The sequence below is a fragment of the Aricia agestis genome, chromosome 14 (assembly GCF_905147365.1).
Source record: "Aricia agestis chromosome 14, ilAriAges1.1, whole genome shotgun sequence".
Classification (NCBI taxonomy): Eukaryota; Metazoa; Arthropoda; class Insecta; order Lepidoptera; family Lycaenidae; genus Aricia; species Aricia agestis.
The window spans coordinates 10,167,363-10,180,484 of record NC_056419.1 but is presented as its reverse complement, the minus strand read 5'-3'; the positions used below and the strand labels follow the sequence as shown (position 1 = coordinate 10,180,484).

The 13,122-nt window shown below is 39.8% G+C and overlaps 1 protein-coding gene across 3 annotated transcripts in view; it reads left to right on the top strand.

Moving 5' to 3' along the window:
• The window catches only part of LOC121733565 (monocarboxylate transporter 3), a 61,154-nt gene extending 51,782 nt beyond the window's left edge, over positions 1–9,372 (top strand). For all 3 annotated transcript variants that reach the window (XM_042123853.1, XM_042123855.1, XM_042123856.1), the window contains exons 4-14: positions 1,489–1,736; positions 2,786–2,914; positions 3,305–3,454; positions 3,842–3,987; positions 4,329–4,398; positions 5,015–5,231; positions 5,574–5,752; positions 6,397–6,540; positions 6,790–6,868; positions 7,979–8,210; positions 8,982–9,372. In XM_042123853.1, coding sequence (XP_041979787.1) covers positions 1,489–1,736; positions 2,786–2,914; positions 3,305–3,454; positions 3,842–3,987; positions 4,329–4,398; positions 5,015–5,231; positions 5,574–5,752; positions 6,397–6,540; positions 6,790–6,868; positions 7,979–8,210; positions 8,982–9,195 — 1,808 coding nt within the window. In that variant the 3' untranslated portion in view covers positions 9,196–9,372. The remainder of the gene's footprint in view (positions 1–1,488; positions 1,737–2,785; positions 2,915–3,304; positions 3,455–3,841; positions 3,988–4,328; positions 4,399–5,014; positions 5,232–5,573; positions 5,753–6,396; positions 6,541–6,789; positions 6,869–7,978; positions 8,211–8,981) is intronic.
• The last annotated feature ends 3,750 nt before the right edge of the window (positions 9,373–13,122 follow it).

Genomic DNA, 13,122 nt, shown 5'->3' with positions numbered 1-13,122 from the left:
ATTTACTATACTCCACTCGGGCTAACTTGTCGCTAGCGGTCATTGACTCCCTGTCAAAACTTGTCATTTTCCATATAAACCGCGATTGATAATGAACTGTCAGATATTGTCAATCGTGGTTTTATATGGAAAATGACAAGTTTTTGACAGGAGTCAACGACCGCTAGCGAAAAGTTAGCCCGAGTGGAGTATAGTTACTTGTTTATTAGTTGCTAGGGAATATTCGCTATAGCTCATCAATTATTCCTGATTTAAAACTTTCCGCTACTCACGTTGTTTACTTGCATTTTTAATAAAAATGCTGTTTCCTGTCATATGGATTCCCATAAGGGGTTGTTGTCCTGGCTTCGATGATATCGGAAATGTACCTTTTGTTTTCTCGAAGTTATACCATGTTATCACTTTTGTTTTCCTTATTTATAAAAGATCAGGAATGAATGACTTCTTCTGGATTTTTTCGTTGTGGGTCCTAAAAGACGGCTTAAAATGTCTCTTAGGCTCCTCTTAAATAATATGAAAAGGTTTTTGTTGTTTACCGCTGTCAATACATGATTTACAGCAAGTAGTAGTAAAGTCGTATTTTATGAGAATGAGACATATTATTCTTCGCAATTCACGCTTTGCCACAATTTGGGCACAAGTCACAACAAAACACTCAGACGCCCATTCAATAGGAAGCTAATAAAAATTACTACGTACTCAGGAGTACGGTATCTACGGAACAAATTGCCCAAACATACAGCGCCAATTGGTGTGACAATGATCTCATTTGAGTCCATCATGTCAGATGATGGAAATGTGACACTATAGCAGGCGTTGCTATCAATTGGATAAACGACACATTTTTGTTGCCACACGGTTTTATTCCCTATTTAACCTCTGACTCACGTTTGCGAGGAATTTAGATGATTGCTGGTGCTCTTTGATATTTAAATGGCTGGCTGCATACGGCTTCTTTGCCAATTAAACTGCAGCTGACAGTTACCAAACGACTCTTCCCGCTTTTACAAAGCAGAGGACTAATATGTTTTACTTATAGCTATTAGATGGCTATTAAAAGATACTCGGGATTTACAGGGTTGATTTTCACAGGGCGGAAAGTCCCTTGAGAAGTTGCATGATCACCTTACGATATAGGCAGACTTTGCCGAAAAAGCTGTACCTACAGCAAAAGTCTACCCATGTTAAGCTTACATTTGATTAATTTAACGGGACCGATTTTAGACATTTTTTTCGCACCATCTCCTGATACTGGTCCAGATACTGGCCATTTAGCCAAAATTTTTCGTTATCGCTTCGTTATAGAATCACTAACCAAAATGTATGGAATTGACATAATAAGCGTTCGTTAATATGACGTTGACGTTCGATGACTCGTCTTTCAATTCCATACATTTTGATCATCGATTCTATAAAGAAGCGATAAAGAAAAGATCTTATCTCACCCCCCTGTTCCATTATTCTTATGACTATCATCTGCCTTTCCAGGTATCGGCTTCGGTATGATCTACCTGCCGTCAGTCGTAGCTGTTGGATACTACTTCGAGACGCGGAGATCCCTGGCCACGGGCATCGCAGTATGTGGCTCTGGAGTCGGCACCTTCAGTTTCGCGCCCCTGGCTGCGATCCTTCTCGAACAGTTCGGATCGTGGCAGAACGCGAACCTGCTGCTCGCTGGCCTCATCCTCAACTGCGCGATATTCGGAGCTCTTATGAGGCCGTTGGTGTACCCAAAAGTGAGTATAGGCTAATGCTGAGTTAACACCTCCATCGTGGGTATCGCAGACACAATCGATTTTCAACCGGCTGCCGCTTGGGAATTGATGGGTTAAAAATTAGAAAGAGACCTAGATAGTCTGTTCCCTGTGGACTTCGACCACCTTCAGTTTCGCACCTCTGGCTGCGATCCTTCTAGGAAAGTTTGGATCGTGGCAGAACTCGAACTTGCTGCTAACTAGCCTTATCCTAAACTGCGCTATATTCGGAGCCCTCATGAGGCCGCTGGTGTATCCAAAAGTGAGCGTCGCTTGATGTAGCGACGCCTTAAATCTTAGAAACTCAAACGCTAAACAATATTTACCAGTATCATACAATAGGTACCAATAACGAGTTACCATCTCATTGTAATCTACCTAAAGCGTCCTGTTTGATCTGACTGAGCTTACGGACGGTTTTAAATTATCTACCAATAGCGCGCTCCATACGCCCCGCTTACCCCACCAAAGAAACTTTAAAAACTTACCCTGCGCATTCCTTCATCATTTTCCCACCGCGATCAGTAACCCACTTATTATGGTAGCTTAAAGCCGAGCTTTGTGAGGGCTCGCGTCGTTATACCATGAGCGTGTTTACACACGGCGCCGACGCGGCGGTGCCGCGGCCGTGTGAAAAGGGCCCATAGAAATGTATGCAGCCGCGCCGCCGCCGCGGCGTGTGTGTAAAGAGTCATACTGACTGATGATAACACACCTACATATAAAAACATCTGACTGATGATAACACATCTACATGTAAATAAAAATTACTATGTTAAAGCACAAATCAATAGGCGTGGTAGTTTTTCCGTAAAGTATACCACAAAATGTAAAGGTTGTGGGATATACTAGGGCTTGCTTCTCTCGCCCTGAGAACCTATTACATTATTTATAATACTTATGGGCTTCTTTGTCTGAAAATAAATTATTTTTATTTTATTTTTTATTTATTACTTAACCTTAATTGTCTATCGATATCCAGCATACAAAGATAGTGATTGATTAATTGATTGATACCATATAAATGCCAGAACTCCGGCGAGAAGCCCCTTCTGCAGCGCATGGCTGAGGAGAAACGGCTACAGATGGAGCGCGGTTCCATCGGCGGGTCATACTTCGTGGTGCAGCTGCCAGACGGCACTATGGAGAAACGGATGAAGGTAGAATATTCTGGAACTAACAGTACAATGCTAGAAAAATACTAGTGTACGCGTCGAGCGCACCGCATAGTACACGAAATGCGACGCGTAGAGTGCGGACGAATTAGGTGTCACATAATTTCATACAACGAATTCTAAAATATTATATATAACGCTAAGACTAATAGGAGCGAAGAAACAGGAAAATGTGAAAAAAACGGGGAAAATTATTTGAAAGGGCTTATCTCACGAACTACTGGAGCAATTTTTATGTTATTTAGAACAGATAAAAAGTATACCACGTGAAGGATCATAGGTTATTTTTTGTGTAACATAGGATATAATTTATATTGCGTTGGGATTAATCATAGATCTAAACTCCCGCGTGTATCTTACAAAAAACATTTCCAGGCGCCGCTTAACATCGACCCAGGTGTCCACTCCTCCCTCAACCTGGAGGCTCTGGCGCGCGTGCCCACGGTGCCCAACATGCACGGCGTGCCCACCGTGCCTACGTTGCCCACTATTACTGAAGCCAGAGTGCCTGATGATGATAAGAAGGTATTGGCATACCTCCATAATCTTATGACCATGCCCATAATCCTATGACCCTGGCCCATACTGCCTATGATTGTATAGGCATTACAGGCCATGGCCTATGGGCGGCAGCGTCCTATGGCGTCTTAGGGGGCGTCCGCTTTCTAGCATGGATATATGCTAGGACGCGGATAATGGAATTTTGTATGTATGTACTACATTACTTCTTCCCTTCTTCAGGTTCAGGTTTTTATCTCTTTTAATATATTGATACTAGAAATAATTTATATGGCAAAACAACATTTGCCGGGTTAGCTGACCCGGCAAACGTTGTTTGACCCGGTTTCAAATATTAAAATGTATTTGTTCAACTACTTAAATTTTCTAGTAAACTAATAACGTCTATTACAGAAAATCGCTGAGAACGGCAACGGCGCGGCCACACAGATGTCGCGCAACGTGTCGTCGCCGGCGTTCAGCGCGCAGGCGCCGGGCCTGCCCAAAAACGGCTCCGTGCCGTTCTTCGACAGACAAAGGAAACAGAGTACTGGCGATAGGTTAGTTAATGTATAGTTATGTTTTATGGAGATGTTTGTCTGTATGGAATAGGCTCAGAAAGTACCGGGCTTTTGATGTAAATAGGCACACATATAGAGTGGACACTGGACTGGGACGGACTAGTCTAGTCTAGAAGACTTTTTCGCCATAAAATGAATGAATGAATCAGATGAAAGAATGAAACATCTTGTTTATTATTTGAAAAAAAAAATAACGTTTAACTCTATTTATTGGTATTACTTTACAATGAATTTACGGCCTCTAGCTGAATAGTTGTATTCCTTACGATTGATACTATGAATTCAAATTGTAAATAAAATGTATGTGTTGTTTTTTTCAGATTTAAACCGTCCTTAGCAGCAATAAAAGCAACGTCCAAAACTTCTATGAGTAGTCAATATCGAAACGATGTAAGTAAACCCCGTGACCATATTTTTAATCTATGTATTTATAATAATATTATGATTTATAAGTTTATGACTTATGAGTAACTCTAAAAAATTGTAAAGCAAGTGTTTAAGAGCGAAGCCATATTGTTTCGGGACATCGAATTTCAATGTCCCATTAAATAACCCATTTTATGAAAACTTATAAACTAGAGTTACAATTTTAAAACATCTGTCATCAGAATACTCTATCCATCTTACTAATTAAATAATTTGATACAAAGAATACGCAACGTGTACTGAATTGACAGATTTCAATTGCGTGAAACGTTTGCAAATCTGTCAAATTCTTACTTTAGAAATGCATCTACGAGTCACGTTGCGGTCTGAATTGACCCTAAGGGGGATTTTATTAGAACGAAGTTCCTTATCGCGCGTTGCGAAAGGGGGCTAGATGGAAAAAGTTGGAACGACACTTTTTTATTAGTACCTGCATAGTATGGGCAGAGAGCGTTGATAGTATTCCTAGGCTTCAACTAGATGGCGTTTTAATAACTTCGTTCCATCCGGGTGTCCCTTGGCACCACTCAAGTTTTATTTATTGTTTTCAAATAACTAACGTAAATTGTTATTTTTCCAGGACGCAGAAAGCGGCGTCTACAACTCTAAGCTGTCTGTGGCGGCGCCGCGCGAACCGTCGCGGATGGTTCGGCCGATGTCGCGCAAGGACATCTTCTATTCCGGCTCCGTGCTCAATCTCCCGCAGTACCAGAGCCAGAAGTCGCTCCAAGGTTACAGGAACTCCGTACTCAGCTTGCCGCAGAGCAGACAGACGGGAGATCTGGAGAGGCAAGAACGTGAGTAACGTTTATAGTTTATGGAAATGTAAAAAAATTAACAAGTTTTCGAATGAACCAATCAAACAACTATATTTTGACATGATACGTATTTATCCGTCTGCACAGCGCGTATTTAATTGATAATACAATCGTGCGTATTTTGACACTCAGCCAAAATAAAAACGAAGGCCGCCATCTTGTAAAGTGCCACTTGCGCCACAACCGTTATTCACTTATTTATATCATTTGACATGAATTATGGCGCGAAAAGACTATCGAGTTGGCAAAAGATCCTTGCAAGGCTGTATCTACGACTCTCTGAGACCGCCATCTTAACAATGCCTGTATCACAATTTTCAGAATACTCCCTATGTCCGTGCCTGTCACTGCCCGCGTCATTCCGGTCGGCGCTGGCTTCGATGCTGGACGTGAGCCTGCTGCGCGACCCCGCCTTCATGCTGATGGGCGTGTCCAACGTGTTCGGCATGGCGGGCCTGTACGTGCCCTTCGTATATATCGTCGACGCCGCGCACACCGCAGTGAGTATTGTGCGAGCGAGACGCCGCTATCCCGCCGTCTCGCTCGGAGCAGGACTCGATTCTGTCATCAGCTGTTGTGCAAGCGAGACAACATAACTAAGACGCATTCTTCCTTTTATTTTTTCTGTCTCCTACGTGGCCGGTATGTTTCTTTGACGCCGGTCAGTGTAGTCGCAGTGTACGTAGAAATGCTCAAATTCTTTAACCGTCATTCCTTCTTAGTTCTTACTTTCATTGCCTCAATATAATGATTATATACCGCGATATTATCACAGTCCAACGCGTAAATGCGATAGCAATATATTCGTACGTACGTAAGTTACAGATTGCTGAAATTGGACCGAATTTCATAAATCTGAGACTTACGTATAGTCTGTCAAGAAAGTGAAGAAATTAAAAAGTGGTAACATATTAGTGTCATCCTTTTTAAATCAATCTAAGAAAAAAGGGATGACACTACGCGATGTTGCCACTTTTTAATTTCTTCACTTTCTTGACGGACTATACCATATTTTTTAAGAATTATTGTGACACTAGAAATATTAATGATTATTATTATAAGGGCTCAGACGAATTTAATCAATTTACCAACCTACATAATATTTTCTAATATAACAACTAATCATCCAAATATCTCATTTCAGGGTGTGGAACAGTCTCAAGCATCGTTCCTGTTGTCTATCATCGGTATAACGAACACTGTGGGCCGTATCATGTGCGGATGGGTGGCTGACTTCCCCTGGATGGACTCGTTACTGCTCAACAATGTGTGCCTAATTATTGCCACGGTAATAAAGCATTTTTAATCGACTTAAAAAAAGAGGTTTCTCAGTACGACCGTTACGTATATGCTTTTTTGGTCGCGAATAAGTTCGTTTCTTAAGAACCGATTCTGTTGATTCTTGTTTGTCTTCGGGTATCCCTGAAGTAAAAGGTTTATGTTTTACCCGACTTAGTCAATCAGCAGATTTCAGCGGTGGCATAGATATTTTATAATACCAGTGTCATTAATATCTCTTTTGTTTTAAATATTTCAGGTAGCGGTTGGTTTGATTCCCTTCTGCTCTTCGTATGGCGCATTCGTAGCGGTTGCTATGGCGTTCGGTCTGGCTATATGTGAGTATATTTTTGTTATTTTAACTAATTCTTATAAGAACAGTTTAAAAACAAATACGGAAATATAAATATATTAGAGTTATAAGCCGCATAAATAATTTTTGAAAACTGACGACCCCCAAAACGTCCACCTTTTTAAAACCTCACATGAAAATACGTTCACAACGTGACTAGCTTTATTATTAGTTTTAGGCGAGGAGAGCAATGTTGTTATTATAGCTTGTGCGTTTTAAGATGATATGGGTGACAGTTTTTATATTCCTTGCTACGGGTTTTTTGTACAAGAAAACAAAAAAAAAAACAAAATGTAATAAATTATATTCCATCTACAAAAACAAATGTTCCCTATAATTGTAAATGAATAAAAATGAAAAGTAACTGTGAAATAGGAGTATAAAATTATTGTTACGAAAACATTTGAAAAATGTCAGATGCATGAAACGGAACTTATGTCAATAGAGATTGACTCTGTTGAATCGAAATCAAATCGATTAAAAAAGGGCGACCATCTTAAATCGCCGGCACCACTGAAATGTCGGTACGAAATCGATAATTTCGATTGCAATTCTTTTACGAAGTGATTCGATATTTTTAAATTATCGATTAATTTTTGTTAGGTAGCTTCCCTACTATTGTCAATTATAATGTGTGTAAAACGCACAAACTATAGTTGAGTAAGGGCCTGTTTCACCACTTCCTGAAAAGTGTCGGATAGGCTTTCCACAAATTATCTGACAGATAAAGTAAATAGAATCTATCAGATAAGTTATGTATAGGCATTCCGGCACTTATCATCACATAAAAATATTTAAACAGTGAATATCTGTTTGTCTTTCTTTAGCAAATTGAGATACTTTATTAATTATAAACGATGCAAATATTTGTATTAATTAGGGCCTGTTTCACCACTTTCTGATAAAGTGCCGGATAGGCTATCCACCACTTAACTTGACAGATAGAGGGCCTGTTTCACCACTTCCTGATAAGTGTCGGATAGGCTATCCATCACTTAACTTGACAGAGTATGGAGAATCTGTCATATAAGTTGTGAATATCCGGCACTTTATCAGGAAGTGGTGAAACAGGCCCTAAGAGTAATTTCAATTTCAGCGGGCTACATCTCTCTCACGTCGATCATCCTCGTCGACTTACTGGGGTTGGACAAACTGACGAACGCGTTTGGTCTGCTCATCCTGTTCCGTGGTGCGGCCGCTATCGTCGGATCGCCTTTAGCGGGCGCGGTGTACGACGCGACTAAGTCGTACGACGCGTCGTTTTACATGGCGTCCGCGTTCTTCCTAGTGGCCACGCTGACGTCGTTCGCCTCGCCTTTGCTCCGAAGGTTAGTTATTTTAATTGCTAACGTTACAGTCTGTAGTGTGGTTATTGTTAATTCGCCTTTAGCGGGAGCGGTGTACGACGCGACTAAGTCGTATGACTCGTCGTTCTGGCGTCCGCTTTCTTCCTAGCGGATACGCTGACGTCGTTCGCTATTTTGTTCCATGGGTAAGGTATTTTAATTACTAACGATATAGTCCGTGGTTTGGCTATTGTTAAGTCGCCTTTAGCCGGTGCGGTATAAGATGCGACTAAGTCGTATGACGCGTCGTTCCATATGACGTCCTTTTTCTTCCTAGTGGCCACGTTGTCGTCGTTCGCCTTGCCTATGTTCCATAGTTTAGTAATTTAATAACCTAAGTAGTTGAGTCTATTGTGCGGATACTTTAGCGTATTATTTTACGGGCTGAATTAACGATGAAACTAAGTCGTACGACGCGACGTTCTACATAGTGTCTGCAGTCTGCGTTCTTTGTACGTTCCGTTCACCGTGATCTTGTAATAAGAACTTTTAATTTTCACTGCACTTGTCTACTTGCGTTAGTCTCAGACTGTAGTACAAGTACTCTGCTGTCTTCCTTCTCCGTTTTAACAAAATAGAAGTAGTAATATTTTGTCAACAGTTGGCTCTATAAGCAAAGTGCTTTTTGTCGTCAATTTTTTGTTATAGTAATTTTATTGAGTTTGGTCGTTAATAGGCGTCTCTTTTTATCGACCGAGCTCAATAAAATTAATGAAACGTATAATAATACTTAAACAAGACAATATCGTTCAGGAAAGTCGAAGAAGTCCAGCAACCGATGGACGTGTTGACCCCCATAGACGAGGACCTCGAAGAGGGCGAAGAGGACCCCGACGACACGCCCATCACGATGGGGGCGCGCCCCACCCCCTCGATAGTGCGCACCGCCCCCTCGCCCTCCGACCCGCCCTCGCCCGCATCCCCCGCCTCGCCGCAGGAGCTGTCGCAGAGAGAGAGCGTGCTATGAGACCGATAAAATTGTTAAAGAGGTCATTGGCAGCTTTCGTGTTTGGATAGAAGTTGATACATAGGCAGGTGACGGATCATTTGATCAGGAATTGTTAAAAAGGTCAACGGTAGCTTTCGTGTTTGAATAATAAAGTTAATATACCTAGCGGAATAGAGAAACAAATTGAGATGTCACTGTCAGTAACACTGCGTGGTAAAAAAAGACGTGTGATATATGACAGCAGAATTCTTTTTTGACGTCCATGCGGCACTTATTGGCACGTTGACAATTAAATCTCATAGAAAGATGCTAGTGTAGTATACGTACACATATTTTTACACACAGATGTTAATCAATTTCGGTTTCGTTTGACAGCTCGAGTTTGTTGCTCTATTCCACTAGGTATATTAACTTTACGGTTTGAATAGAAGTTGATTCATATGCAGATGTCGGATCATTTGGGTTCTGTCAATTCAATGTAATTTGTGATTGTCGGCTGATGTAACGTGACCAAATTACTTAGGTCTGCCATCTGCCTAGGAATAAACTTCTCTGATAGTAAATAGAAGTTGATTCATAAATCATAGCAGACCTACGTTATTTGGTTATGTCAAAACTATGTAAGTTAGGATCTGTCAGCGACATAAACCGATCGTAAAATGCACGTCGGCATCTGCCTACGGTTCAATTTATCTGACATAAGGAGTAACTCTCTTATCAATAAAAATATTTAAACTGCTTATCTTGTCTGCTATATTGACAGACAGCGGATCTTGAATACGCAATATCTTTATTGGTAAAGGGTAAAGATTGGACTGTGCAGTGTTATCCGTAATGCTAAGTACTCACATACGGTTTTGCTCGATCGAACAATAACGTCGAGCAAAACCCGCGGCTTTCGTCCACACATTCAGCATTGCTCGATAGTTTTATTCTAAATCGATATATTTAATTCCATTAAGCCGGCTCGATGCGTACCTTCGAGCTGTCGGTTTTGCGGTCCACACAGTAATTATTACTCGATTTGGAGTAAAACTATCGGGCTAAACCGCATGCAACTTAGCATACGGCGGAATTGCGCTATAGTTTGCTGTATACGATAAGACAGCACAGTTTATCTTAAAACCCCTCCCTTACCCGCGTATCACATTGAAGTGCAAGTTGTAACCAATAAGAAATCATGTCCGCTACGAATTTTTGCGTGCTATATTGTAAGCCATAATTTTTACCACAAGCTGTACTGACTGTCCCCATTCTGTGTCCTTCCACCAAACTCCCTCTTTACTAATCCAAAGTTATAAAACCAATATCAGTAAAGTATATCTAGCTGTAAAGTTACTTGTGGAATTTTGAAAAATCGTAAGTTCTTTACATTGCTCGATAGTTTATTGGCATTATAATGACATATACTTAGATTTTTAATCTCATTATTATATTAAAATCAAAAGATACACTTTTGCGACAAAACATACACAGCAAAGCTTAAGTGATGTTTTACTGAGATTAAAAATCTGAAGGCTTCATCACAATTTCACTAAAGTATGTGTAAGTTGTTTGTTAAAATATTGACATTTTAACATGACATACAAGAATGTGCTGACTTATAAGTTATAACAAGCTTTGGTGAAATTGGCGCTAATTCTCGTAACATTTCAATTCGCAGTATGACCATATATTTTATCTCACTCTCACGAGACACCAAAGCCATGCTGCAAGTTGAAATGCAAGATTTGTCATCAGTAAATGGGGATTTGTTGTCAACTTCCAACAAGGACCTCATGTCGGTCTTCCGTATTGTCCACTGAACGAACTGATTTGTTAATGCTAAGTAGTAAGTAATGCCTCGATTTCACTTACCGAGTCGAGTGGCGCAACAGTACAAACAGACAATTTGATTGGCCGAGAGCATACTAAATTAAGTGCTCGGCCGAGGGCACTGTATCGCCACTGTACTCGGTACGTGTAATCGGGCCCTAAATGATAAGCTGTTAGGGAAAATCCATTAAAATGTGCTACAATTTTTACATAAAGCTTATAAACGTCAATTACAATTTGGATGCTATTGTCATAATTATAAAATTTCCTAAAATGATTGACTCAACTAGATGATTAAAAATTAAAAAATACTTTTTGCATCCGAACGTAACGAAGTGAGTGACATAATAATGTAGTTGACGAATTACGTAGCTTAAAACTATTTGATAACTTACTTGAACTTAAAAGACTCTTCTGTAACATGTCCGACAGTTAAAGTAAAATAATCAGTAAGTATATACTCTGATTTATAAACTAAGAAGTAAAGATCACAGTTTAAAATCATTTTCTAATAACAGGTGATAAAAAAGTAATTATTTTAAATCAAATAATACAAGCTGCGGCGCAGGCGCCTTGCAAAAAAAAAGTGAAAAAAAAAACAAACAAAAAAGTATTTAACAATAAAAATATAAGTACCAAAAATGTATTTTAAATTAATTTTTCAATACGATCTCAGTAATGTTTGCAGCATATTAAATTGTATCGTAGACGCTTTTTGAAAGATTTTGTAGTTTTTCCACAGCATAACATAGCTGATATTGCATAATAAATCGTTTGGCTAAAGGATACACATTGATAAATTAACATAATTTGATACTTCACACGCATCTGTTCGGATAACCGACTCCAAGACGAAGTTATTGTTTATCTATATGAGTAAGTGAGACAGGAATAGTATTACGCGTAAATGAGTGTCTTGTCAACCATATTGTGTGTATTATTTTACATATTAAAAATTGTTTTCAAGTAATAAAAGTGGATGAAATCATATATTTAGGTGCTGCCAGACAAAATATTTTGTAATTTTCATCAATAGCAGTTTGTATTGTGTTAAATATGATGATGATGATTCAAGTGTTGATTTGGAACAAGTGTGAGAATGTATTGAACATAAAGTTAATATACCTGAGCAAGAGAGATGTCACTATCAGTAACACTGCGTGGTAAAGAGACGTGTGATTCATGACAGCAGCACTCTTTTTTTGACGTCCAGTCGGCACGTGCCGCACTTTGACAATTTAATCTCATAGAATTCATGTTTTTTTTTTATGAAATAAGGGGGCAAACGAGCAAACGGGTCACCTGATGGAAAGCAACTTCCGTCGCCCATGGACACTCGCAGCATCAGAAGAGCTGCAAGTGCGTTGACGGCCTTTTAAGAGGGAATAGGGGAGGGTAGGGAAGGGAAGGGAAGGGAATAGTTGAGGGTAGGGAAGGGAATAGGGTAGGGGTTAGGGGATTAGGCCTCCGGTAAACTCACTCACTCGGCGAAACACAGCGCTAGCGCTGTTTCACGCCGGTTTTCTGTGAGAACGTGGTATTTATCCGGTCGAGCCGGCCCATTCGTGCCGAAGCATGGCTCTCCCACGTATAAATCATGCCTGTGTAAGTGTATACGTACACATATTTTTCACTCAGATGTAAACCAATTTTGGTTACGTTAGACAGCTCGAGATTGTTGCTCTATTCCGCTAGGTATATTAACTTCATGGTACTGAAACAGTAAAACGTCTTTCTTTAAATGTATAGAAGGTTGAGGACCATTTGAGCTATTTTCGGTGAGTGATAATCGTTCGTCAAAATGTAACAAAAACGAGTGCCATAGCATGATATTTTATCCACATTTGACTTTACTCCAAGCGTGTGTGCCTATACCGCTAAGTGTGCCTAATAATATTTGCGGGTGTCCTATTGTTGTTACTTTTATTTACGTTTTATTCAATACTTTCTCACAGCTTGTATAGTATTTAGAGTAAACACAAAAACGGTACAATGTAATTGTTAAAATATTATTATATTTATTATTTCTTAAAGATTATCAAAATAGTATATTTTTGATTACTAAACGTTCCGTTTTTGTGTTTAAGCTAGCCATGTGATGCCTAATTTTACAAACTAGATAGGGTAGTA